Source organism: Gopherus evgoodei, chromosome 7, assembly GCF_007399415.2.
Source record: "Gopherus evgoodei ecotype Sinaloan lineage chromosome 7, rGopEvg1_v1.p, whole genome shotgun sequence".
Lineage (NCBI taxonomy): Eukaryota > Metazoa > Chordata > Testudines > Testudinidae > Gopherus > Gopherus evgoodei.
The window spans coordinates 2,343,923-2,370,206 of NC_044328.1; the positions used below are offsets into that span (position 1 = coordinate 2,343,923).

General features: G+C 48.2%; 1 protein-coding gene across 5 annotated transcripts in view; it reads left to right on the forward strand.

The window, feature by feature from the left end:
* The window catches only part of ARMH3 (armadillo like helical domain containing 3), a 211,524-nt gene that overhangs the window by 55,866 nt on the left and 129,374 nt on the right, over positions 1-26,284 (forward strand). For all 5 annotated transcript variants that reach the window (XM_030570419.1, XM_030570423.1, XM_030570422.1 and 2 more), the window contains 6 exons: positions 4,687-4,788; positions 10,159-10,217; positions 12,010-12,075; positions 13,247-13,316; positions 14,405-14,465; positions 22,917-23,005. In XM_030570419.1, coding sequence (XP_030426279.1) covers positions 4,687-4,788; positions 10,159-10,217; positions 12,010-12,075; positions 13,247-13,316; positions 14,405-14,465; positions 22,917-23,005 — 447 coding nt within the window. The remainder of the gene's footprint in view (positions 1-4,686; positions 4,789-10,158; positions 10,218-12,009; positions 12,076-13,246; positions 13,317-14,404; positions 14,466-22,916; positions 23,006-26,284) is intronic.

Below are 26,284 nucleotides of genomic sequence, written 5' to 3' on the forward strand. Positions count from 1 at the left end.
TTCTGCTTGGTTACCATGGATATCAAAAGCTTCAGTTGAAAAAAAAGCTGTCTCGAACCTCCCCGTGTTCGTGTTTTGTGTGATGCAGTGGGCCAGGCGCTTCGTATGCTTCCTTTCATACTGTTCGTTGCTAATGTATCCACCTACGCACTTCGTTACACAACCCACAGGATTGTGCTTACCTACAACTAGCTTTTTTTTTTCTTCTCCATTTAGTGAAAGAAGTCAGCCCACTTTGAACAGCCGCTGCGCTCAACCCTCACTGCCAGCTCCCTACTGCTCAGAGGGTTATTAAGCTTAAGAAAAGGGAGCTGATCTTAACTTGCAGGGATCATGTTGAGAGGCATTTTTCATTTACATTCCCTGTCATCTTATCTCTGATCCAGCCTCTCTGCGATGCCAAGGGCTGAGCCTGGGTTTGGTTTAACTACGGTGCTGCTCCCCAACAGTGCTGTTACTTTCAAGCTATGTCAGAATTCCTCTCATTTTGCAAGATTTGCAATTCAGCTGTAAAATTTGCTCTTGGCTTAGAGTTAGCACAAGGCATTTCAGCTTTAGAATGGACGGCTTTTTTTCTTGCTTTCTGGTGCATTAAAAAAAAAAAAAAAGACCAAGCTGTTTTCAAGATACAGAGCATGGAAAAATCCATGTATGGGTTCCGGTCGCTCTTCTGTGCAACTTGGGTTTAAAAACAGGCTCGTGTTCCAAATTGAAATTCCTCCGGCTGTTAGCCTGTAACACTAATTAAGTCCTTTAAAATGTCAAAATAAAACCTATATCTTCATAAAAAAGCTACAGCTGTAGGGTTACCTGGGTTCAGCAGTGATGGGTTCTGCAGAGTGATTTTTTTTCATAAGACTGTTTCTGTTTGCTGTGAACTGTGCATCCGTAATATACAAATCTAAGGTGCCTGTCACCATGGTATCTAAATGCTGATTTGCTTACTGTTTAATATTCATCAACAGCATACATCATAGTGGCTCTGGTAGGAGCCATTCTGTTGCCGACCTTGGCTAAATCTTCATGAGCAATTCATAATATTGGGGATAAGAAAGTTTCCAGTTCCATACTAGAGGGTGCACGGACTTTGCTGTTTGAGAGTCACGTTAGCAACACATCAGGAGCCTCTGCATTAAATGGAGCTGCTGACAGACCCTGGAGAAGTGCAACCTCCAGAAACTGAAGGCCGCATCCTGCACTACTCCAGTTTGATTCAAACTGCCACGCCCCGTTGGCTGCTTGGCCCCGTCATCTCTGCAGACTGCAGCTTTGTGCTAGAGACGAGTACAGACTTCCATGAGCTGCATGTAACCCCCACTCCTGTTTGGCCCCTCTGCATGTCAGTGCCGGGTTTGATCCCCTTGTTTCCTGCCTTGCACATTCACATAGACTGGAATGTCGGGTTGCTTTTAAAAATGAAAACATCAGAAGGGATCTGACTTTGAGACACAGAGCCAGAAATCGGAACTGGGGCTGGAACTTTCTCGTGACTTCAGTGCCCTGCTGCTGAGTGTGGAACACTGGCCTGCTAAGGACCGTGTGCTGCAGTGCTCAGGGCAGCCGCTGTTCGGGACTTAGAGCAGAGGCCCTGGACTCTGGTTGCCTGGGTTCTATTTCTGGATAGGTCCCTTCCCCCTTCCGTGCCTGTTTGCTCCTCTGAGCTCTATGTGGTGGTGGAGTTTGACAGGGAGAGGCGGTCTGTGTGTTTGTTTAGATTTATTGATATAAAGGCTCCTGTCCCAGCCTCCAAGTGCATTTTATATAAATTAAAAATACAGTCGCCTACAGGATCAAACCAGCAGCCTCTTCTCACCCCAAATCCTCGTGCAAGCTCCAGCTACTTTCCTCTCCCTTAAAGGCCAGGCCAATAGATAGGCTGTGTGCTTGCTCTGCTGCAGATGGAAAAGAGGGAGTGGATTCCAGAGGCGGGTGCCCCTTGGAGCTGCTAGCAGCTCCTTCTCCCATCCAAAAGTGGGTCCAGCTCATGCCTCTAATGAGACCAAGTCTGTGGCCTTATGGCCTGAAAAAAGGGGTCCCGCAAGTAAGCAGGTCCCAAGCTCTTTAGGGCTTTAATTGGTCTAAAACAGCACCTTGAACTCCAGCTGGAAGCCCCAGGCAGCCAGTGCAGCTCACAGAGCGGTAGTGTCACGCTGTGCTGCTTAGCAAGCAGGCTGCCAGGTCCTGCGCCAGTGTTGGTGCCTCGGTTGATGTAAGGGGTAGCCGCTGTGAAACGGACATGGCCCCGTTTGTCGAGCGAGCCTGGGTTGCCTGTGCAGGGGAAGGGCACGCATAGTGCTTTCGTTCTGGGGGAGCTGTCGGAAGAGCAAAGCAGGAGAGCAGCGTAAGGGGCTGTAGAGAAGCAGCGTCCCAGCAAACACCGGGGCAATTGCTGGGCAATGGCGCCTGCCCAAAATGACACATCTGCTTTGCCAGGCAGGAACTAACTTAAAAAACTCTTTTCAGGAGCGAGACGGGGAGTGGGTCAGTTGCCAGGACTGCCCAGAGGGACAGGCCGACAGACGCTGTGGAGACAGCTTAAGCTAGTTGGGTCTTCCCCAGCTCTTGGTTTAAGACCTGAAATGCCCTGGCTCTGCAGGGAACAGGCTGTTTGGTGTTGTGCTAACTGCTGGTCACTGCTCCGGGGGGCAGTGCTGGCTGCAGCATAGTACAAATGGTAGGGCGGCCCTGGCGGCCTGGCTGAGGCTAGCCAGCCTGGTGTGTACCTGGGGTCTCAAATGGGATTGTACTGGGGTGGCCCCCTCACTGCTCACCCCTGCAGCCATCAATCCAGTGCACGTGTGTCTTCCTGCGCGGGGAATCACACCTCTGACTGCAGTGTAGACTAGCCAGTTAGACTTGCCGAGGTGAGCATGGCTGATCACAGGGTGCTGCAGTGCAGTCTGAGAGCAAGAGAACTGCCTGAGTCCAGCCCAAAACCGAGGTGATTGGGGTCTGGGACCTGAGGGGAGGGGCAGTTAGCTGGGTAACTGGCTGCTGCCTGCGTGTCTCGTGTTGAGGTGTCGGGCATGGGGGATGGGAGCAAGGTCTGTATCAGAAATGCTCACCCCCTCCTGGCCTGATGCAGCTGGGGGCAGATGACTCCATGTGGCTGTTTAGTTTCGCTAGCAGAAACCGCGATCACCTGGCTTCTGTCTGCTGTAATTCTGTAGAGCTGCTGCCTGTAAAGCTTTAGTCTGGGAAACACTGGTGGGCATTTAAAAAAAAATCGTTGCGTTGACCTACAGCAAAGCTCCTTGGTCGTGCAGCACCTCTCCCTGCTGCAGCTTTTCAGCTCTGGACTGTTCCTTCAGGAGAAGGGGGCAGTTTTCAATGTCCCAGAGAGAAAAGGGAGGGAGGCTGGCATGCAATTGGCACTTACCTCTTCCCAGTTGTTTCTTAAGGGCTCAAATCCTATAATTGAAACTCAGCAGGGTCTTTCCCGGGCACGTTCCTTTCCAAATGAAAACGATGGAAGCCTCATCTGCACGGACTGTTGGCATTAGTCACATGTCACCTCCGGGGTTGGTAAGCGCTGGAGTGCCAAAGTAGCAGCGTAATCTGCCCTTGTGGGGTCAGGAGGAGGGGAGAGCTGGGACCCCTAGCCAGAACTTGGAGCTGGAGTGTGGGCTCTGGAAGGAGCTGTTCCCTACTCACTATGGCACAAGACCTCTGACTGGGGAGTGTGAGATCAGATGATCTACAATGTTGATAAATGCAAAGTGATGCACACTGGAAAACATCATCCCAGTTGTGCATACACAATGATGGGGTCTAAATTAGCTGTTACCACTCAAGAAAGAGATCTTGGAGTCACTGTGGGTAGTTCTCTGAAAACATCCACTTGGTGTGCAGCTGCAGTCAAAAAAGCTAACAGAATGTTGAGAATCATTAAGAAAGGGATAGATCATAAGACAGAAAATACCATATTGCCTCTGTATAATTCCACTGGATGCCCATGTCTTGAATACGGCATGCAGATGTGGTTGCCCCATTTCAAAAAAGTTATATTGGAAAAGGTTCAGAAAAGGACGACAAAAATGATTGGGGTGTGGAACAGCTTGTGTAGGAGGAGAGATTAATAAGTCTGGGACTTTTCAGCTTGGAAAAGAGACCACTAAGGGGGGATAGGATTGAGGTCTATAAAATCGTGACTGGTGTGGAGAAAGTAAATCAGGACGTGTTATTTACTCCTCATAACACAAGAACTAGGGGATCACCCAATGAAATTAATAGGCAGCAGGTTTAAAACAAACAAAAGGAAGTATTTCTTCACACAGCGCATGGTCAACCTGTGGAACTCCTTGCCAGAGGATGTTGTGAAGGCCAAGACTATAACAGGATTAAAAAAAAAAACTAGATCAGTTCCTGGAGGACAGGTCCATTAATGGCTATAAGCCAGGCTGGGTAGGGACAGTGTCTCTAGCCTCTGCCAGAAGCTGGGAATGGGCAACAGGGAATGGATCACTTGATCATTCCCTCCAGGGCATCTGGCATTGGCCACTGTCGGAAGACAGGATGCTGAGCTAGGTGGACCTTTGGTGTGATGAAGTGTGGCTGTTCTTATGTACAAGTGTGTTCATTACACCCAGACCCTAGTGTCTGAGAATCAGGTTCCTCGAGTATCCTCCCATTGCTTATTGTATTTGATATTCAGAGGCTAAATGTGTTTCTTCTGCTTTATTCCAGTTATAGGCTCTGCCGAGCTGCCTTTGGATGCCGATGTGCAGACCAGCAACCTACTGATAACCTTCTTAAAGTACAGCTCGATTGTCATGCAGGACACAAAAGGTAACCAGATCCTATTGTCGAGGGAGCCCTGGGTCCAGGCGATGTTAGCGTAACTCCTCATGCAGAAGCTCCCTGGTCTCCCTGTGGGGACTGAACGCTCTGCACCTTGAGAGGATGAACTGATTTCTCCTTGCCAGATGATAATTACGTGGGTCTTGGGGAGACCTGGTGCTGGAAAGAGGGAAGCCAAATACAGAAGGGGAAAAACTGTAGTGCATATTAACCTTGGGAGTCTCAGCAAGGCCCTCTCCAGGAGGCATAAGCGGATCAAATTCCAAACTCTCTGGGAGGGGAGGAGAATTCAAACCCCACGGAGGTGGATTCTAAGATCATTAAGGGACTGACACAGGAATCAGAACGCAGCTGCAGATGTGAAACGCTGTGTGCCCTTTGGCACCTGCGGGTGATACGAGGGGCACCTGAATGAGTAAAGGGGGCTTCGGTGATTCCCCGTTGTAGTTAGATGTAGCTGTTGCTGGGCCATCTGGTATGTTTACACTCTTTGCTTTGTGTTTCCTGGCTTTTGATACTTTGGAGTGGAAGCTTTGGTAACGTCTCACTGACACATCACTGGGCAGGTGTGCACAAGACTGCTCAGTTAGCACCACTGCACCTGATCACTCGCCTGAGCAGTTATTGCACATGTGTGAAAACCAAATTTCAGCCTGTTGCAAGCGCACTGTTGTCTGTCTAGTGCTACACTGGATGAAGATAAGTAGATCCCCACAAATAATATTGCTGTTACGTATTATTTGAGTGCTGACCACGTTCTCAGCACTGTACAACATATGTCTGTGGAGGGGATTTCTTCCTAAGCCCAGGCAGCCCATGGCCGGTTTGTCCTGATGGATGGAGGCTGTTGTCCCTTTGTTTCCCCCCTAGCGTTTTACCTGGCTTTGGTACCTGTGTTTGAGGTCTGTGCAGCCCATAGCAGTGCGTTTCCCAGCCTGGCTCACCAATCTGGGCTTGCGGGGCTCATGCTCAGAATAGCTGTGCAGGTGTTGGGCTTGAGTGGGAGTGAAGGGGGGTGGCCTTGAGAGCCCAAGCTGCAATGTCTACGTGGCTATTTTGAAGCCGCTAGCATGGGCCTGGCTCTGTGCGCCAGGCTGGAAGGCTTGCTGCTGTGGGCTGCCCCAGGTCTTGCAGGCTCACGCTCACTGGCTAGTCCCACGAAGCTCTTTGCCGTCAGAGTGTCCTGTGACAATGAGCTCCGCAACCAGATCATTTAAAACATGGAGCCTTTTAATTTCTTTGGGTGTGTCCCTTGGTTCTCTTTTCTGAGTAGATGACTAGGGGCTCCCAAGTGGCCTTCCCTTGACCATTCGTTTTATGAGAAGAGGAAGCGTTTAAGGCCAATGTCCCATCGAGGGATGGGAAAGGAGAGAACCAGCGACGCTATAAGATCACTTCTGTCTCGGGCTGGGTACATGCAGGCGATATCCACTTGCTCTGACTCCAGGCCCGCACACTTGTTCCAGCCCTGCCCTGGAAGGTGTAATTTAAAACCCATCCATTTGATCAGAATCCCATCTAATTAACCCCTCTCTGCCAGACCCCTATAGTCATGGGAGGTTCGAGAGGGACCATCTGTAAACTAGGGCTCAGATGGACGTTCATCCCACGGGACCTGTGATGTTTCCCTACTGTACTGAGTGTTTCAGAGCCTCTGCTGGAAGATGCAAAGGATTGCTGTGAACAGGAGCCCACCTCACCCATAGCTCGCAGCTGGAAATGACCGGCCATTCACAGCCTGAGCAGGAGAACGCATGAGTACTTGGTGTGTAGCAGGAACACTTTCAGCCTAATCCCCAGAGAAGAGATGTGGAAGCAGCACCTTTGAAATAAGCCATGAGATCTTGCAGTAGAAAGATAACAAGGCTCTCGTGTATTGGAGTTCCAGAAGGCCACTGCTCCTCCTTCCTGAAGAGAGAGACTTTTCCCTGGCTGCCGTAGGGAAATATGCCGCTGCACCTCAACTGTGCCCCTACGTTTACTCAATACAGCAGGTTAAAATTCACGCCCTTGGGGGCTCATTTCCCCTTCAGTAACCACATGTCCCAGCACTGCTACAGAGCAGAGAGAGCAGCCCAGAGTCAGGTCTGCTTGCAGACTCCGTGCAGGATGTTTGTATGCAGTGTCCTGAATGCAGTCACCAAAGGCGGTTAGAGTGGGTGTGGCTTAACGTCCTTTTCTGCTGTATGAAGGCGGCTTGTGTTCTCAAAATCTCTCTCTCTCTTCTTGTGTTTTACTTTAAAACCAGCCAGAATGTCCAGTTTGGTCTTCCTTGGTGTTCTGGAGGGTTTGTTGGGGGTCTCAGAACTATGGCTTGGGAGCTGTTGTTGCAAGCTGGGGTATAGACTCCGAACGGGGATTCCTTTCTCCCCCGTGGTTCTCAATTATTCGATTGGTGATCATGGAAAACACAATAAAAGCAGCAGAGTCCTGTGGCACCTTTAAGACTAACAGATGTATTGGAGCATAAGCTTTCGTGGATGAATACCCACTTCATCAGACGCATGCATCTGACAAAGTGGGTATCACCCACGAAAGCTAATGCACCAATACATCTGTTAGTCTGTTGCTTTTTACAGATCCAGACTAACACAGCTACCCCTCTGAAAATAAAAGCAAGAGTTTTAAACAGTTTGAATAAAAATTGCTTTTCCACTTAATCGGATAACTCTGCCAGCCTTCTGGTTGTCCCATAGAGTCTTCCAGGGCAGACAGGGCCTGAATTTCTTGTGGGGGAGCCCTTAACATTAAAAATAAGCTCTCCCAGTCTTTCTAGCCATCTTTCTGCACCTGGGACAAGTCTCTAGGCACCCTGGAGTCTATGTGACTGCTGGGGATAGAGCTCAGGCCTTTGTCTATCAGCACTGTGCTCAGTGCACTACTGCACTGCCTGTCTGCCAGAGCTCTTCTGCGTAATGTACTGGCTGGCGTGAGCAACAAAACCGATGCTGATAGAGGGGTAGTTGTGGTGCTCAAGGAAGGGCTTTTCACCGAGAGTGTTGGCCAGGGGTGAAGCTCTGCATCCTGAATATTTGGGAAAGGCAAAGGGGTGAGGCAGAGAGAGACCCCTCTGTGATGTACCAGGGTGCAATCCAGACTAATGAACATCTGTGTCACCCCCTTGGGCACCTTTCAGTGCCTTGCTGCGGTAGTTCCCACCTAGGCTGCTCACAAACAGCCTCCTAGCATGCAAGTGTGTGTGTGTGTGTGTGTGTGTGTGTGTGTGTGTGTAACTGAGCCTGCCAGCCATACTTGGGTTCCACTCAGGCTCTCACCAGCCTGGATTATACTGCAGGGTGATCCCAACACACCCCCAGTCCCAGTTCCCCCCCCCCCCCCCCAAATTGCAAGTCCTGCATTGCCCAACCCTCTCCTGGAGAGAACAGAATATTTTACGTCCGTTATTCCTTAAAGGGAATAATATGCCTGTTTATTATCTCAAATAGTGATTCAGACCCTTCAGCTTAAACACGCTAGATTAGCTAAAACAGTAAAACAAGTTTATTAATTACAAAGAGATTTTATTTGAGTACAGATAATGAGGCATAAAAGTCAGAAATGGTTACAAGGGAAATAAAGATAAGATGTTTACTAATGCCTAATTTAACAAACTAGACTAGATTCAAGCAAAATTTCTAACCATGCTTTTTCAACAGTCTTACTGACCGAACCCTATGGATCAAGACCCCTCCCCCAGAGTCTAATGAATGCTTCCTGTGTTTCTTCAGGTGTAGTGAATATAATGGGCAGGAGGAGAGAGGGGGGTGCCGTTGGGTGTTTTTTTCTCCTTTTTATAGTTTCAGTCCCCCTCTTGAAAAACATTGCTAATTGGGCACTAGGAGATATAGTCTATGCGGAAGGATGTTCCCTGCTGCCTTTTCTCACCTGGTTGAGGTTCCTTTGTTTCCCTCCCTGCTTGATGACTTTGTTTACTGCTTAAATGCAAGTTAAGCAGAGCACACGTTCCTTTATCGAGGACAGACCTGTTTGCTGACTTCTGTCGGAGCAGGGCTGTGGGGTTTGGAACATGTGTTAATAACACCATACAGAGGAATCTTATCACTTCACATACAGTGTTGTCACATATTTCCTCAGGACAATTGTCAATAACCTAGTCCCAGATTTGGACCTTAGCGTCCAAAATATGGGGGTTAGCATAAAAATCTCCAAGCTTAGTTACCAGCTTGGACCTGGTACTGCTGCCACCACCCAAAAAATTAGAGTGTTTTGGGGCACTCTGGTCCCCCCAAAAACCGTCCCTGGGGACCCCAAGACTCAAATCCCTTGAGTTTCACAACAAAGGGAAATAAACCTTTTCCCTTCCCCCCCCTCCAGGTGCTCCTGGAGAGATACACAGAAGCAACCTCTGTGAATCTAAGCAGAGGGAGTCCACCCTCTCTAATTCTAGTCCTGGAACAAAAAGCACTTCCCTCTTCACCCAGAGGGAATGCAAAGTCAGGCTAGTAAATCTAACACACACAGATTTCCCTCTGACTTCTTCCTCCCACCAATTCCCTGGTGAGTACAGACTCAATTTCCCTGAAGTTCCTCACTAAAGAAAAGCTCCAACAGGTCTTAAAAGAAAGCTTTATATAAAAAAGAAAGAAAAATACATACAAATGGTCTCTCTGTATTAAGGTGACAAATACAGGGTCAATTGCTTAAAAGAAATATGAATAAACAGCCTTATTCAAAAAGAATACAATTCAAAGCACTCCAGCAACTATAGACATGTAAATACAAAAGAACATAAAAGTCCCCTATCTGATCTTTGGTACTTACCACTTGGAAACAGAAGATTAGAAAAGCAGGAAATAGAAAAATCCTTCTCTAGCTGAGAGAGATTCAGGCAGAAGACAAAGAACTCAGACACACAAACCCTCCACCCAGAGCTGAAAAAATCCTGTTTCCTGATTGGTCCTCTGGTCAGGTGTTCAGATACTTCTTTCCAGGTGAAAGAGACATTAACCCTTAGCTATCTGTTTTTGACAACAATACTGACCAAAAATTTGAGTTTTCAAATGCTACCTTACAAGGCACACTTTGTACCAGGATCGTAGCACTAGTGAGTAGGGTGTATTCTGTCATGCTGCTGAGAGCCTGTGCTGAGGGAGAGATCAAGGCTGAGGCTGCGTTGTTAGCAGAGACTCCCGATAGCTCAGTGGGGTGCAGTGGCCCGGCTGCTGGGGCGGTGGCTATTTACTCTCACAGGGCGGGTGAGTAGGTGTGTGAAGTTTGATACTAGGCGTCTGGTCCTGTTTCCGCCAGGGAGGGTCTTTATGCTCTGAGTCCACACAGCGACCTATCGGCACAACAAGGCCTAGTGGCTCACATAGGCTTGTTTTTGTTCATTTGCAGACGAACACCGGCTCCACAGCGGCAAGCTCTGTCTGATTATCCTGACGTGCATAGCAGAGGTAGGTCTTGTGCGTGACCCCATCTCATCAGCACACGGCCATGTGGCGCCCTGGCTCCACGCGGGTGCCCCTTCCCTTGCTTCCTGTCGTATGGGCACTGGAGCACTGCAGAGGGTTGGGAGATGGAGACCCTGCTAGAGATGTGACGCCCAGCACTAGTACTGTTAGCACTGACCCTAAGCTAGCAGAGTGTTGCCTCGTTTCAGGGAGTGTCGGCGTCTCGTGTCACACGTGGGGAGCATGCTGAACTCAGACCTGTTCCCCTCTCATTTAGTGCACGTGTTAGGGCACTAGGGGACACCTTGAGCTGTTCCAGGCCCCGACAACACCTGGCTCTGCGTTATTCATGCTAAGCAGAGGTGCTGCTCCTCAGCCATCCAAGTCCTGAGAGGGATCAGGGGTTAGCACTGGAGGGAGCGGCCATGGCCTCCACAGACAGGGACCACGTGGTCCCTCTCTTGCCTTGAAGGAGGTGGGTGTTGTCAGCCTGTGGGCAGACTGCTCAGGCGGGAGCCAAGGGCGTCAGGTCCCGACTGGAAAGAGTTTTGGTTGCACACAAATAAAAACCTTCCATTTAGAGCAGTGACACTCACTCTGAGGCTCGCAAGTGGCTCTTTAATGTGTCTCCTGCAGCTCTTTGCAGCACGTGATATGAAAACGCTGTGTGATTTAATTATTAACCAGTCAGCTTTTGCTGTGTTAGTAACCATTGGAGCTGATAAGAATAATACAGAGAAACGAAATAGTTCTCTGTCACGCTCTTTAAATAGGAATAGTGCAATGGTGGAGCACTGAATGATTCCCTGTTCACTCCCTCTGGGGCACCTGGCATTGGCCACTGTCGGCAGACAGGACACTGGGCTAGATGGACCTTTGGTCTGACCCAGTCTGGCCGTTCATATGTTCTAGTAGTGCTCTAGTAAATGAGACGGTGAAGTCCCACTCCTGTGGCTCTTTTGCATAATATTGATTGCTAATTTGGCTCCCAAACCATGGAGGTCTGCGTGTCACTGCTTCAGAGCAGCAAAGTCAGCATTACTGTGCTGAGTGCTCTGCTTTTAAAGTCATGGTTCATCAAGTATTTGTTCAGGGTGCTGCAGAGGAGCTAGTTAGCTCTGATTTCATTACAGATTCTAGTAATTAGCTATTCTTAGCACCTGAGCTCATCAGAAAGGCATGTAGAGAAAGGGAGAAGAGAAATATCGCCTGTGTCTAGCAAAGGCATGTTTGACCCTGGTATTAAATGGAGAGGATATTTATTACCACACTTGGCTGTGTATTATGTGGACGCTGTTTGATTTAGTGTGGATTTGGGAATGAGATTTGCCTGAGGATTGGAGCTGCTAAGCCACCTACTAGCAGCCTGTGCTGCGATAACTTCTGCTGTGATGGGTCCATCAAGCTGCAACTATAAACCTTCCTCTTCGCTCTGTCATGGGGACGAGGAAAGAGGCAGGCAGGAGAACCTCCTTGTGCATTTTACAGCCCACATTAAAATGTTCTTGGCGCTGTCACACGTGGAGTCCGTGACGTGGGTGAGCAAAGAAAGGCATGGGAAATAAATGACTGTGGAAGGTGTTTGTGCAAGTGGAGTCGCTTGGGTTGTCTGACTAGAGGCATAACTGGGGAACAGGGAAGAGAAGATTCAGGCAAGTGCCTCTTCCTGCTGATGGGCAACTTTCTAACCCTTGAGTTGCCTGCAGCTGCCAGTTTTGCCCTGGGGCACGTGGGCTTTGGCAGCGGGGTTGCTGCAGTAGATATTTCTCACCTCAGGCTTTGCTCTCTCCAATAGGATCAGTACGCTAATGCTTTTTTGCATGATGACAACGTGAATTTTCGAGTAAACCTGCACAGAATGGTGAGCCTTCTACAGCAGTTTCCTTCCTTTCTCCTTGGGGCGGCGGAAGCCAAGGTTTTGGGTCCTCAGCCTGGGGCCAGCGCACGTGAGAACCCAGTGAGCCCTGCTGGTGGGAGTGTGGGAAGGAAACGCCGTCAGGGCAGGAGAGGCTCAAGACAAGACTCCTTGTCAAGGGAATGAGCTGTGCTGGGGAGTGAGCAGCCTGGCTCCTTGCTGCCTCGTTCAAGGAGCTGGATGAGGGCTGGCTTTTGAGATGCATCTGGCCAGTGTAGCCAGGGAGAGGATGTGTAATGGGACATTTGTGGGGACCAGAGGCGTTAATGCATTTTGGGGAGCAGTCTGCCTTAAGCTTCAGCAAATGTTAGGCCCCATGTGATACATTAATGTACAGGTCGTAGTGGACCCTAACTTCTTTGAGCTCAATTCACCCCCTCTTTCAGATGGGTGATTCGCTCCTCAAATAGGAGTGGTGGGGTTTTTACCACTGTCTTGCCCCAAGGATTCTGCTGCAGAAAGGCTGCTTTCATTTGCATCCAAGGGTCCACAGGAGCCCAGCCTGTAGGGGCAGCCCAGAGGATGTTGTGAATTTGTGCATGCTCCCTCAGTGGGACCTGGCTGCAGGCTCCAAACCTCTGACCTGCGAGGTGGTCATTCTACCACTGGAATTGCTCTCCAGGGACGTTTTCCCTCACTGGTGGCCTGTGGCCTAGGAGATGGTGGGGTGACCACTCCAGGACAGTTAAGCCCTTTATTTTTAAAGCAAGCGTAGCCCCAAGCTGTTAACCCTTCTTTCTGAGCAGCAAGCATGGAACAGGAATTGTCTTTCTAAGCTGTTAGAGCCGATGGAGGAGCTAGTCACTGAGAGTGTGAAAAACAAACGTCTGGGTCAGAGGAACATAAGGGAAAGCACTATGCCCTGGTGCGACAGTGCCCTCCAGTTACACAGCTCACAGTCAAAGTAACCAAAGCGCCAGCTGCTGTCTCCCTGGTGAGCGGGGACCCACTGTGCCCTGGGCAGCGGCAGCCGCAGAGCCAAGTTGGCAGAAATGGAAGAGCCCAAAACAATGGAAGAGCCTGTGGCAGTGGTTTTATTTGTATGGAAAGCAGGCGATAATGCGCCAGATGCCACGCAGGCAGCTGCTGACTTCCTTTCTTCTTTGTGTGTTTGAAGCCAATGAGACACAGGAAGAAAGCTGCAGACAAGAACCTGCCCTGCCGCCCCCTGGTGTGTGCAGTCCTAGGTGAGTGTTGCTAGGGTGGGATCTTCCAGAATCGACCCATCTCCTGTGATGAGAAGGAAATCAGCTTAGTGTGGGGGAGTTTCCTGGCTACCTATTACCTGTGCAAGGAATTTCAGTTCTCAGCAGGGTGCTTTTCATCCCACCTCCTCACTTTCCTCTAGTGAGATTAGGTAGAAGGATTGTTGCCATGTAACATGCTGCATCTTGTAGATCTGTGGAAAGCCACATTCACTGTCAGGTTTTCCAAAGGACATTGGACACCTTACTTCCATTGCTGAACAGATGTCACTAATGGAATGTTCGTTGGCTAGTCCATCGAAACGTTTAGTTGGGGAAGGTGATGCCAGGGAATGAGCAATCTCTGAGTGACTCTGGGAAAAAGCAGTTGGGAAAGAAACAGATGTTTGGTGGTGGAAGTGACTGCTGGGCACCTGGCCTGCCTGGAACAGACAAACTGGGCTGAATGTGGCTAGCTGGAGGGCTGTGTTGCCTGTCTCTCTTGCTGCTTTAGTATTGAGGCCACTTAAATGGACCCCTTGTGAAACTGACCAAGATTAAACTGAGGAGTATGTAGAAGACGTCAGTGATTCTTGAGGCAAGACTGGATTTACATTGCTTCAGAGCCGATTCTGTAGATATATGGATGTCCTCTACGTTATTGTCTTGGAAAACAAAGCTGTAAAACATACCTGGCCTCTGGTGACAACAGTGTTCTAAAACGTATTTCCTACTGGAATTCTCCCTTGGTGTCAAGGTTTGAAATATGAGCTCAATTCCATGCATCAAAATTAGTGATGTATTTTTTATTTAAACAACAGTGGGGGAAAAGTGCATGGACGAAGCATGTCTCGGAGTGCATTGCATTAAAATGCCAGGCAACTCTCAGTAGCTTCGTCCTGGGCTTTCAGAAGAGATGCCTAATTCAAACATAGCTCTTAGTAAATTATCTCTCCTGCTTCTAACCAGGATTACTGTTTGGGGACATGCTGGGGGTGTGGATAGTTGGATATGCTGCTTGTTGTTGTCTGCCAGGTGCTCCTGTAGCTAGTTTTACATTTACTTTGTCATTTTCCTCCCCGGTCTCCTAGATCTGATGGTGGAGTTCATCGTAACACACATGATGAAGGAGTTTCCTATGGATCTGTATGTGTAAGTGACTGAGGGCTGGCTGGCTGTGAATTTATCCTCTGGAATGAGGGGTGGTGGGCAGGCAGGGAAATCACATAATGTGCATCAGGCCAAAAGAACGTTTTTCGGGCAAGTGGGGCTTTCCAGAAGCTCCTAGGTCTGCACATATATTGTTGAGATGTTCAGTGTGCCAAGAAATTGTCAAAGAAATGAATTTCCCCCTCTCAGACAGCTTTCCTAATCTGCCTGATCAACTACAAAGAGCTGCAGAGTGGAGAGAATTGTCACAAAACATTGCACCAGCCACCAAAGCCAAATCCTGAGCTGGAGACAAAAAGCCGATTTTGAAACACCAAGGACGGATAAAACAGGGACGTGAAGCCAGTCCGGCGATTGGGAGTCAATTGCAAACATCACTGAAGCATCCTCTGGTGCAATGAGGGTGAAATTCACCACTGTGCAGGGGGGACCAATACATAGTCTGTGCCTCACTCTTATTTCACCTGGCCAATGGGCCACGGCTGAAGTGGGTCGTAAATGGTCCGTTGGCCTTCTGTTGCATCTATGCACAGTGGTGAATTTCACCCAGGCTGAGACAGCCCCTTAAACCCAGAATAAAGGCAAATCTGTTGCTCTTACCTAGATTAACTCTTAGTCACACATTTACTTAGCCTCAAACAATCCCACCACTACAGAAAGCAACCAGCTCCTTGAGAAATCATTCTGAAATAGTTGTTGAGATACAGGAGGGAGAAGAAGCTCGAGTCATGGTAAAAACACTTTTTAAAAAGACAAGAATAAAGAGAGCAAGCAGCAACAACTACCAGTGGACGTCCTATCCATCGGTTTCAGCGTGTTTACACAGGCTCCTCATTAAATTCCCATCTGAGACCATCCTGCAGCAGACACAATTATTGCAAGCGAGAAGAATGTTATGAATGCGCAAACAGCGCTGCATCAGCTGGCACATACATTTAGAAGGTGACAGTGTGGGGCTATTATGGGGAAGGTTGGTACATTAATATTCTTAAGAATAATTCAGACTGCTTTGACCTAGGGGGTGATTATGGGTCCATAATCGGGGATGTGTGTTATAGATCTGCAGCACATGCTCTGCCAGCCTCCAAAATGCAGCTGACGCAGGTCATAATCCTAATGCAGTGCTCTCTGGCACTAGGTAGGCCTGGCCCCAGGGGCATTGGGTATTTGGCTAGAGATGGGATTAGGTACTCTTATCCACCCTCCCTGTGCTCCTGTCTCATTTGGTTCCACCACTGAAAGGGCCTTGCTGTTTGTAGCCTCTAGCTTCCAGTCCCAAGGTGTTCCCCGGACACTGACCATCAGCTGCTATTGATTTCAGAGTAGTAAGAGAAGTGGTTTAGCTTTTACCAGGCTTCCCCTTGGCCTTGGCTGCATAGCTGTACTCCAAGACTGATCCGGGCGCAGCAAACAGACTGGTGGAATGGCACTGTGCATCAACGTTGTACAGCACTCCGTGCTGCTAGCGTCGGTGCTGGCAACACTGTCCCAGAGGACACGCCGAGCCTGGCTCGCTGCTTCCGTTTGGTTCCTTTTCCCTTCATAAATAGAGTCCAACGTTAAGTACATAGCAAATGCCGTGTTCAGCTAACGTTTAGGGTTTAATCTAATCACACGCTAACTAGGAATTCAGCCCTTCCTACTGCATCTTAGTACGGCAGGGGATCATCTAACAGTGGCTGATGAAATGTGTATGGACCATGGGTCTGACATTTGTAGCCAATTTTTAGTTTAAGCCCAGTTTTGAACAGCTTCCCTCTCCAGTTAAAAAACTTAAAAGAGCTCCTTTCTGCTTCGTTTCTTGTCTGTCTGTCTGTCTTTCAGAAACCTTTCCAGGAAATGTTGCTATTAATCAGACAAGGTGTCTTTAAGAGATGAGAGTTTGAATAGTGGGATTTTTCCTCATTTAAGTTATTTGGAAAGCTAAAATCAACCTGGTCTAGCAAGTTCAGATTTGTATTTTTAAAATTTTGTCCTTAATGAGATCTGGTGCCTGGGACAATTCTCCAGATGTTGGGTAGTTAATTCTGGAGTTAGTCACTATGAATTTTTAAACTTCTGGGAGCTCTGCAAAGTCTCTGTGGGGTTTATAAAGCCTGCAGGGTTTGGAAACTGCTCTATCCAAAGAGCTGTGTGTCGAGGACATTGCGAAGTCTGCAGGCACGGTGCAAGAGTTCTTAAGCTCCATAGTCAATTAGTCCATAGACATCTCTGTTGTAGTTTTTAAGCTCATGAAATAAGTGTCTGATTGAAGGAGATTACAAATGCTGCAGCCATAGTCTGAATGTGTAAATTCCTTTAGCCCAGTAGCTTGGGTCCAGGAAACTGGAAAGCTCCATAAAGAGCAACAGAGAGTCCTGTGGCACTTAAAAACTAACAGATGTATTGGAGCATGAGCTTTCATGGGTGAATACCTGAATGCGTCTGACGAAGTGGATATTCACCCACGAAAGCTCATGCTCCAATACATCTATTAGTCTGTAAGGTGCCACAGGACTCATTGTTGCTTTTTACAGATCCAGACTAACACGGCTCCCCCTCTGATCCTGATACCCCTCTAGAAACTAACTGGGTGGGGTTTGCACGCTCTGAAAGGCAAAGACCTCCTGTTCAAACACCAAAGGTTTCTATTCAGACTTCTCTGAATGCCTGCACACATCCCTTCCTCTTCCGGTGTCTGCACGCCTGGAAACCGAAACTGGAGACCTTTGTCCTTTATGGGACCTTCTGAGGCAACGCATGCGCTGCCAGCCAAGGGTAGAAAGGAGCCGGGATGCCCTGACCCCTTAGTTTCTTCTTACCGCCTGTGGTGTGTAGTCAATGCATATGTGATCTTCTCACATTCTTTCCCATGTCCCTTTAGAAAACGGTCTGAGAGATCTTTAAGGTGAGGGGTAGTTTAGCTGGCGGTATAGCTGTAGTTCAGATAGTAATACTCGTTTCCTAAAGAATCCTTGTTTTTAGCTTCCTTTCCTTTGAGTTTTTGGCTCTGTACTGGGGCGTGCCTGTATCTCGTGGATTTAAGCACTGTTCTGGTGCTAACAAATCTGGCCAGTCAGCAAGCTTCACTCCCAGTGCCACACCATCACTGGTTAATTCACCTGTACATCCACCAATGTAATATATGCCAGCAATGCCCCTCTGCTATGTACATCGGCCAAACTGGACAGTCCCTACGGAAAAGGATAAATGGACACAAATCAGATATTAGGAATAGCAATATACAAAAACCTGTAGGAGAACACGTCAGTCTCCCTGGACACACAATAGCAGATTTAAAGTTAGCCATCCTGCAGCAAAAAAACTTCAGGACCAGACTTTAAAGAGAAACTTCTGAGCTTCAGTTCATCTGCAAATTTGACACCATCAGCTCAGGATTAAACAAAGACTGTGAATGGCTAGCCAACTACAAAAGCAGTTTCTCCTCCCTTGGTTTTCACACCTCAACTGCTAAAAGAAGGCCTCATCCTCCCTGATTGAACTAACCTTGTTATCTCTAGCCTGCTTCTTGCTTGCATATTTATACCTGCCCCTGGAAATTTCCACTACATGCATCTGACGAACTGGGTATTCACCCACGAAAGCTCATGCTCCAATACGTCTGTTAGTCTATAAGGTGCCAGGGACCTTTTGTGCCTGTCGGTGCTGGACTCCACTGATGCAGGCCAAAGTGCAGGTACCAACTGTTCCTGCCTTGCAAGCCCTGGTTGGGATCTTCAGCGCCATCTGGAACTGAGCCTTTGTCTACACCATCAGGGTCTGGAAGCTCTGTTGTGCAGCAGACTAAACCTATGGTCCCTTCAGCAGGAAGGCTCAGATGCTTCCTCTGGCACCATCCACTGCTTGTTGGTCTCCAGCTACTCCATCTGGTACTGTGCTGCCTTGGCATTCGAATGCTGACTCGTCCTCAGAGTCTTACATACTGAGATCTCATGACAGGTCTCAAGTGTCTCCTTGTTCCTCTTCGTGCAGGTCAAGGCCCAAGTATTGTGGCTCTGACAGAAGCAAGCGCAGAGGTAGGATGCCGTGAGGTTTGTCCTTGGTACCGTGTCATGTACAGCAGTGGCCTTTCTGGAATCCATGAGGAGTTCCTTCAGACTCAAGGTCATCTTCTCCTAGACACGGCTCTACTGAATCCCCAGGAGGGTGCTGTTCTCCATCTGGTACCGCTCTCGGTGCTGACACCCAGTAGCCAGCAACTGAGGGATCTTATCCCTCCGGGTTCTGACCCTCCTGCTATGGCTGTTCAGCAAACAGTGGCGCAGACCGACACTTTAGTGCCTCTGCCCAACACTTCCTCATCATCACCACGTGACGCTGCTGTTCTGGAACAGTCTTTCCCAGGTCTGGTACGTGATATAATCGTCTGGGAATTTCTGGAATGGATAGCCACCTCCCGAGTAGTCAGAGTGAATTGGTGCAGGATGATCCACACAGGTTGGTGGATATTCTGCCTATTAGAGCCCACCAAAATTCTTTGGCAAACTCCCTCTTCTCTGACACCCACTGCCAAGAGAACAAAGGAGAGGCCCCAACTTCCATCTCAGAGGCAGAAGTGTTTTTATTCACATCCAGACCTTTGCTATTGGCAGCTGTGAATGAGAAACCAAGGCCAGGACATTCTGAATCTGCTCCCAAGGACAAAAATGCAAAAAAAGCTGGACCTATTTGGGAGAATGGTTTATTTGTCTTCAGGGCTGCAATTTAGGATTGCAAACCATTCGGCAGGCCCTCTTCGCCCGTTAGGATTATTCCAGCTGGGACTCAGTGTTCCAATTTACAGACAAGCTGCCAGATGATGCTAAAGAGGAGTCCAGAGTGCTACTAAATGAAAGCCACCTGGTGTCAAGATCATCTTTACGGGCTGCATTGGACAAGGCAGACTTGGCAGAGCAAGTGTTGACAACAGCAATCACTGCGCATTAGGTTTTTTGGCTGCAGTTATCGAGCAAACCAACAGAAGTCCGGCAAACAATTGAGGACTTGCCATTTGAGGGCCTGAATCTGTTCTCAAGGGAAAAGAGATGAAAATTTGCACTCTGAGAGATTCTGAGGCAATCCTAAAATCTTTGGGCATTTATACTCCAGGCCCTAAAAGAAAGTTCTGCTCACAGATCTCAGAAGCACTCAGAATCATCAGCAATTCTAATGAAGGACAGGTGAGGTCCCAGAGGCCTGGAGAAGGGCAAACATAGTAGTTAACTTTTAAAAAGGGGAAAAAGAGGACCCAGAGAATTATAAATCAGTCAACCTAACTTTGATACCTGGAAAAGTACTGGAACAAATTATTAAACAATCAATTTTGTAAGCACCTAGAGGACAATAGGATTATAAAAAATAGGTAACGTGGGTTTGTCAAGAACAAATCCTGTGAAACCAACCTAATTTCCTTCTTTGACAGCATTCCTGGTCTAGTGGATACGAGGGAAGCAGTAGACGTGGTATTTCTTGATTTTTAATAAGGATTTTGGCACAGTCCCACGTTACGTTCTCATAAGTAAACTGGAAAATGTGGTCTAAATGAAATGACTATACAGTGGGTTGACAGATCATACTCAGAGTGGTTATTCAGGGTTCACTCCTGGGAGGGCATATCTAACAGGGTCCCACGGGGGTCATTCATGGGTCTGGTACTATTCAATATTTTCATTAGTGACTTGGATAATTGAGTGGAGAGTATGCTTCTAAAATTTGCGATGACACCAAACTGGGAGGTGTTGCAAGTACTTTGGAGGACAGGATTAGAATTCAAATCGGAGAATTGGTCTGAAATCAGCAAGATGAAATTCAATAAAGACAAGTACGAAGTACTACATTTCGGAAGGAAAAATCAAATGCACAACTATAAAATAGGGAACAACGGGCTAGGTGGTAGAACTGCTGTAAAGGATCAGGGGTTACAGAGGATCGCAAACTGAATATGAGTCAACAATGTGATGCTGTTGCAAAAATGCTAATATCATTCTAGGGCAGGAGTATTAATAGGAGCATCATGTAAGAAATGGGAGGTAAATAACTGCTCTACTCAGCACAGGTGAGGCCTCAGTTGGGATATTGTGTCCAGTTCTGGGCTCCACGCGTTAGGAACAATGTGGATAAATTGGAGAGAGTCCAAAGGAGAGCAGCAAAGGGGATAAAAGATTTGGAAAACCTGGCCTATGATGAACGGTTAAAAAATCTGGGCGTGTTTAATCTTGAAGGGGGGAGCTGATAAGTCTTTGAATATGTGGACAGTTGCTGTAAGGAGGACAGTGATCACCTGTTCTCCAAGTCCTCTGAACGTAGGCCAAGAAATAATGAGCTTAATGTGCAGCAGCGGAGATTTAGGTTGGGTATTAGGAAAACATGGTCTATACGGGTAATTAAGCTCCGGAATAGACTTCCAAGGCTTTGCCAGGAGCTGGGAATGGGCGACAGGGGATGGGTCACTCGGTAACTGCCCTGTTCTGTTCATTCCCTCTGGGGCACCTGGCACTGGCCACTGTTGGAAGACTGGAGACTGGGCTAGATGGACCCTGGCTCTGACCCAGTAGGGCCATTCATATGTTCTTAAGGCAGGTTGTGGAATCCCCCTCTTTGGAGGTTTTTAAGAACAGGTTGGACAAACACTTGCTAGGCGTGGTCTAGGTACATTTGGTCCTGCCTCAGTACAAGAGGCTGGACTTGGTGATCTCTTGACCCTTTCAGCCCTACTAAAATTTGTTGTAGGAGATTTTCATTATCGGTTTATGGTCCTCCCCCCTTTGACTTGCCATCAGCTCCTTGAGTCTTCACAAAGCGCTTGACCGTGGGACACCCATATCTGGATGACTGGCTGGTTTGAGGTCGGTTTCAGGCAATATTGGATCTATGCACAAACTTCAGGGCATTTCCTCGTCCAACAGTCTCCTGTGCTGATGGGATGAAAGGACAACCTGTCTCTTCAGAGGATATCTTCCTGGATTTCCTCTTGCACTCATCTGTGCTATGATATTGCTGAAGTTTTTCTACCTCAAAGAGTTTTAGCACACTTTACAAGAGCTCATGCTGCATCAGCTGCTTTCTTGGGTCACATACCCATCAGTGACTATTGCAGGGCTGCAGCTGGGTCATCTGGGTCATCATACATTCACTCCTCATTATGCTGTCCCCCCAGGCCTGATGAGTGGCTGCTAGATTTGGGAGAGTGGTGCTGGACTCCTTGTTTGGGTAGACTCCAGTACCTTCCTGCGTCTGGAATTGCTTATGCCATGTGCAGACACTGGGATAAAAATAGTTACATACCTGTTCAGTACTGTTGTGCTTCACGATGCACTGCACATCTATTGTGCTGCTCAAATCCTGCATTTGGGCTGGGGTTTAGAGGAGATCACCCTTGTGGTCCCTCTTAACCCTGTGATTCTATGTCCATTTCACAACCCATCCTCCTTCCACCTTGCATCAGAGTGGCAGCAAACTCTGGCTTCTAGTGTGTTTTTGCCCCTTTATGCTCTTGGCTAGCAGCACAAGTGTGTGGAGGATGCATGCACTGCCCTGATGGGCACCGCTGCGGGGGAAAGTTCTCCGGCTTTGGTTCATGTGCACCTGAAGTGGAATGGACATGGGCAAAGTACTTGAAGAACAACAGTTACCAAACAGGTGTGCAACCGTTTTCTCTCGAGAGCCTGCAGACTTTGCTCAGGAAGCCAGCAAGCTCGACAGATGGACTCGTTCCTAAAAAGTCTGGAGAGGCTCAGGCACACTGGTCGTGAGTTCAGTAGCAAGACTTAGATATGCTGTAGATCTGCCAAGTGCCACACTTGCTGCTTTGGAGCTGGCAGCATCTGCAGGCGATGCCTCTGGTACTTAGCATGCGCTGTGAGCTCAATGCTGTCTCCTGGATGCCCCAGAGTTTTGCTTGGGGATCTTGCAAGGACCTATGTATGCTTGTGATGCTGTGGAGCTGATAAGCTCTGTTGCAGCTGTAACTGGTTCCAGATTCCAGGAACTTGCCAGCTCACTGAACTCATCTGGCAAATCATGTCAGTTCTGCGAGCCACGTAGCTCCTTTTTGTGGCTCTTACGGGCTCCTCACGCCAGGGCAGTGAATCTCCTAAACTCCCCGTGAGGAAGACTGTCCAAATGTGAGAAACCAGACACCCAAGAGAGCCCTGGGGCATTGTTCTTTAATTGTTTCTGTCGCACATTCAGTCACTGGGAGCTTGAACGCTGCCATGCAAGATGTTCTCTCCAGGTGGCCCTGCTTCCCTCAGGGCAGCAGGCCTGAGAGAGTGAGTCAAGCCCTCCTAGCTAGGGGCTTGGTTCAACTTGCCCTTCTCCCCCAAGAGACACATCCCGCCATCCACTGTCTCTTCCCTTCCTGAAAGGCTAAAGGTCTGCTGCGTAAGGGTTTAAAATGGCCATGGCAGTGTCTCGGTGGTGAGTGATAATCTTGCTGTCCTCTCTCTGTTCCAGGCGATGCATTCAGATCGTGCATAAGCTGCTGTGCTACCAGAAGAAATGCAGAGTGAGGCTTCATTATACCTGGCGGGAGCTCTGGTCAGGTACCTGGAACCCTTTATGTTCACCTCTTTGTGCAGGCTGCAGGAGCTGCTCCTCTTGCTAAGAGCGCTCTTTCCTTGGGGAACTTTTTAAACCTCGGCTTTTGTCCACACTGCTCTATTTTCTTTTAAAAATCACTGCATGGTAATTAGATCCCCTTCAAAACTCCTCCTCCTCCTCCTCCTCCGTATCTGTCTTGGATTCTTCTTCTATCCTTATAATAGTAGCTAATCTGCCTTCTTGTAGGGCCCTGATTGTCATGGTATCCAAGTGCCTCATGTTTTTTTATATGTCATATCAGTCCTCAGAGCCCCACTCACCTGATGGGAGCAGCATTCCTTAACGGAGGCTATTTCTCTCTCTAACAGCTGGGAATAGCAGGGAGGCTGCGGTGTGAGAGAATTTGGGTTTGTTGCAGCAGGTGGGCTATGAAGAGGCTTGTGTGAGGAGCTGCACAATCTCTTGACCACAAATGTCAATGGGAAGGAGGAGATGCTTCTAAACCCTGGCCCTTGTGGTGTTCGCTGTGAGGGCATTAAATTGTGAAGAACAATTATTCCAAACACTAGAAGCAGCCCATTGCACATAGGGGGAAGAACAATTTACATTAGACAAATTAAATGAAGAAAAATTATAAACTATTGGTACAAATTGAAAGGGTAATGGATATTTAGGTGAGAACTGAGTAGAGCAAACAAGACAATCTTTTGGATTCAGCGCTGACAGGGACTGGTTTCCGCTGACCTCCTGCACCCAGTAGGCGGCGAACCATGTTTGTAATCCACCTTCTCTAAGGGTTCTGTGGGCAAAGATGTTGTGAGGAAGGGCAGTATAACCTGTAAAACAGAATAATAGGAGCCCTGCTCAGGGGCATTAGTTTGTTTATTAAGAACTACATTTGCTGAGCCAGTTATGATGAACTAGCTTGTTACCGGGGGTATCTGTAGCCACTAAGTAGGTGTTAGGGTACTTGCCGGCCCGGAGAATGGTGGTTTTTATAGGTTTTTGATGGCCAGAGGCTTGGGGTTCTGTAAGCCAAACCAGTTGGCCGGTGTTAAACATGGGGGACCAAGGTGGCTTAGGTGTAGATGAAATGTGAGGCCAGCGAGAGTAACTTTTGTTGAGTGCGATAAGTACCTGGGGTAAAAATGAGCTCCAGTTTTTAAAATCAGGGTTGGGGATTGCTGTTCGCAACATAGTTTTAAGGACTGCGATTTTTCGCTCTACCACACCATTGCTTTGAGGATGATATTTAGTATGGATGTGAAGGGAAGCCCCCCATCCGAAAATGAGCTGTTCAATGCTTTTGCTGGTACTTGGACATCTGCTTGGACTTCAGTGGGAGTGCCCCAGGCAGCTGCTGTTTGCTTAAGAGCCACAGCAACAGAAGCAGCATTGGTTTTATTAAGAGGAACACAAAAGGTTTGTCGAGACCCCAGATCGACAGTAACTAAGGCTTTTGGAAAACGACGAGCACCTGGCCAGGGTCCTATTAAGTCAACTTGCCACGTACTACCTGGGGCAAAGTGTTCTGCAGCGTATGCAGGGCACTCATATCGGGGACGATTCATAGTTTTTACCTGCACACACTGCAAGCAGGACTGAACAATGAGCTCACACTGACTGTGGCTAACGTCAGGCTCTTGGTTAGAAAAGCTAGATAACAGGCCGTACAATTTTGTGGGTGGTAAGTGTCCCCATTCTTCGTGGAGCCAGCGCAACAGCGGGTCTGCCTGTACGGCGGGATTTGCCATATGAACTTGGGAGACCTCTCTCATTCTTTGATCAAGACTGGAATGCAGGGGGTTAGAGTCTGGTCGATGAGAGGGACAGTACATAACGAACCATGGGTGAGAGAATTTATGAATTAGGGCAAAAATTTGGTCCCACAATTTAACAAAAGCTGAGGGAGAGGCTTGCTCAATTAAAATGTCTAAACAAAATTGAGAATCGATACCTAAAACAATTTGCTTGTTGGCAGAGTGGGCATTAGCAACATGTTGGGCAGCTAAAAGAACGCCCTGCACCTTGCATTCTTGTGCAGAGCAGGAGGGGGGCAGCAACTGCACATTAAAGTGATTACATGTGGAACAAAGAACTCCTGCCCTAGGGGATGGTGAGGTGCCCCCGTCAGACACAACCCAGGGATCATATTTTACTTCAATGCATAACGGTTGGTGAAGAGGGAGGGCTAAGATGTTATCGCTGAGAGTTAGGGTCCATGCCTGCCAAGCTACCTCAGCCTGGAAACATAGAAGCTGCCAGGTGCGAGTAGCGCCATGAAACTCGGGTGGAGGGGTACTTGTAAGCCATGGGATTAAATGAACACATGGTCCAGACAGGGTACCTGGGATAGGGAGTTGGGACCAGTGACGTGCACTGGATGCAGCCAGTAGCATTTTTCCCACTAGACCATAGTTGTACTGGGGTCCAGACAAGCGATGGGCCCAATTGTAAATAGCATTACCATGTTGCAGTACAGTGAACCCTACATGGTGTTTTGTAATAAACAAATTAATGTTGAGGGGTTCTTGGGAATTAAAACGGGCGAGGTGGGGGTTAGAGGCGAACCAGCCAGCTAGTTTCTCTAGGCTTTGTTGTGCTGATGAGTTCCATACTTCTCGGGAGCGTTTAGAAGAGAGAGAGCTTTGTAGGATTTCTAGGTTAAAACTTCGGCCATGTCTACATCTAAAACTTTACAGCGCTGGTTGTTATAGCTGTATTAGTACAGCTGTATAGGGCCAGCGCTGCAGAGTGGCCACACTTACAGCAACCAGCGCTGCAAGTGCTGTTAGATGTGGCCACACTGCAGCGCTGTTGGGAGTGATGCATTGTGGGCGGCTATCCCACAGGGCACCTCGTCCCAAAGCGGCGCTGGGGCTTGTGGGAAGGGGAAGGAAGTGTGATTGTCCTTCTGCTTCCTGTTCCTGTTCCTGTTCCAACGGCCAGCGTTGCTTTGGTACACTTGCGGAGCACTGTGGCAGCATTGTGACTCTAAAGCGGTTTTTCTGCATTATCTTTCAAGAATGGATCCTCAGGTACTGAATACCGTACTAATGACTATTGCCAGCACATCTCGCCTTACTGTTGATCTAATCCTTAGGCTGCTAAATGTGCGTGTGACTGACATTGAGGAGTGGGACAATGGTACTGAATCCCATCAATATGCAGACAGTACAGTGCTAGTGGCAATAACAGACATGCTCTGCTCCGTGGAGCGGCGCGTTTGGGCTCGGGAAACCAGCACTGAGTGGTGGGATCACATCGTCCTGCAGTCATGG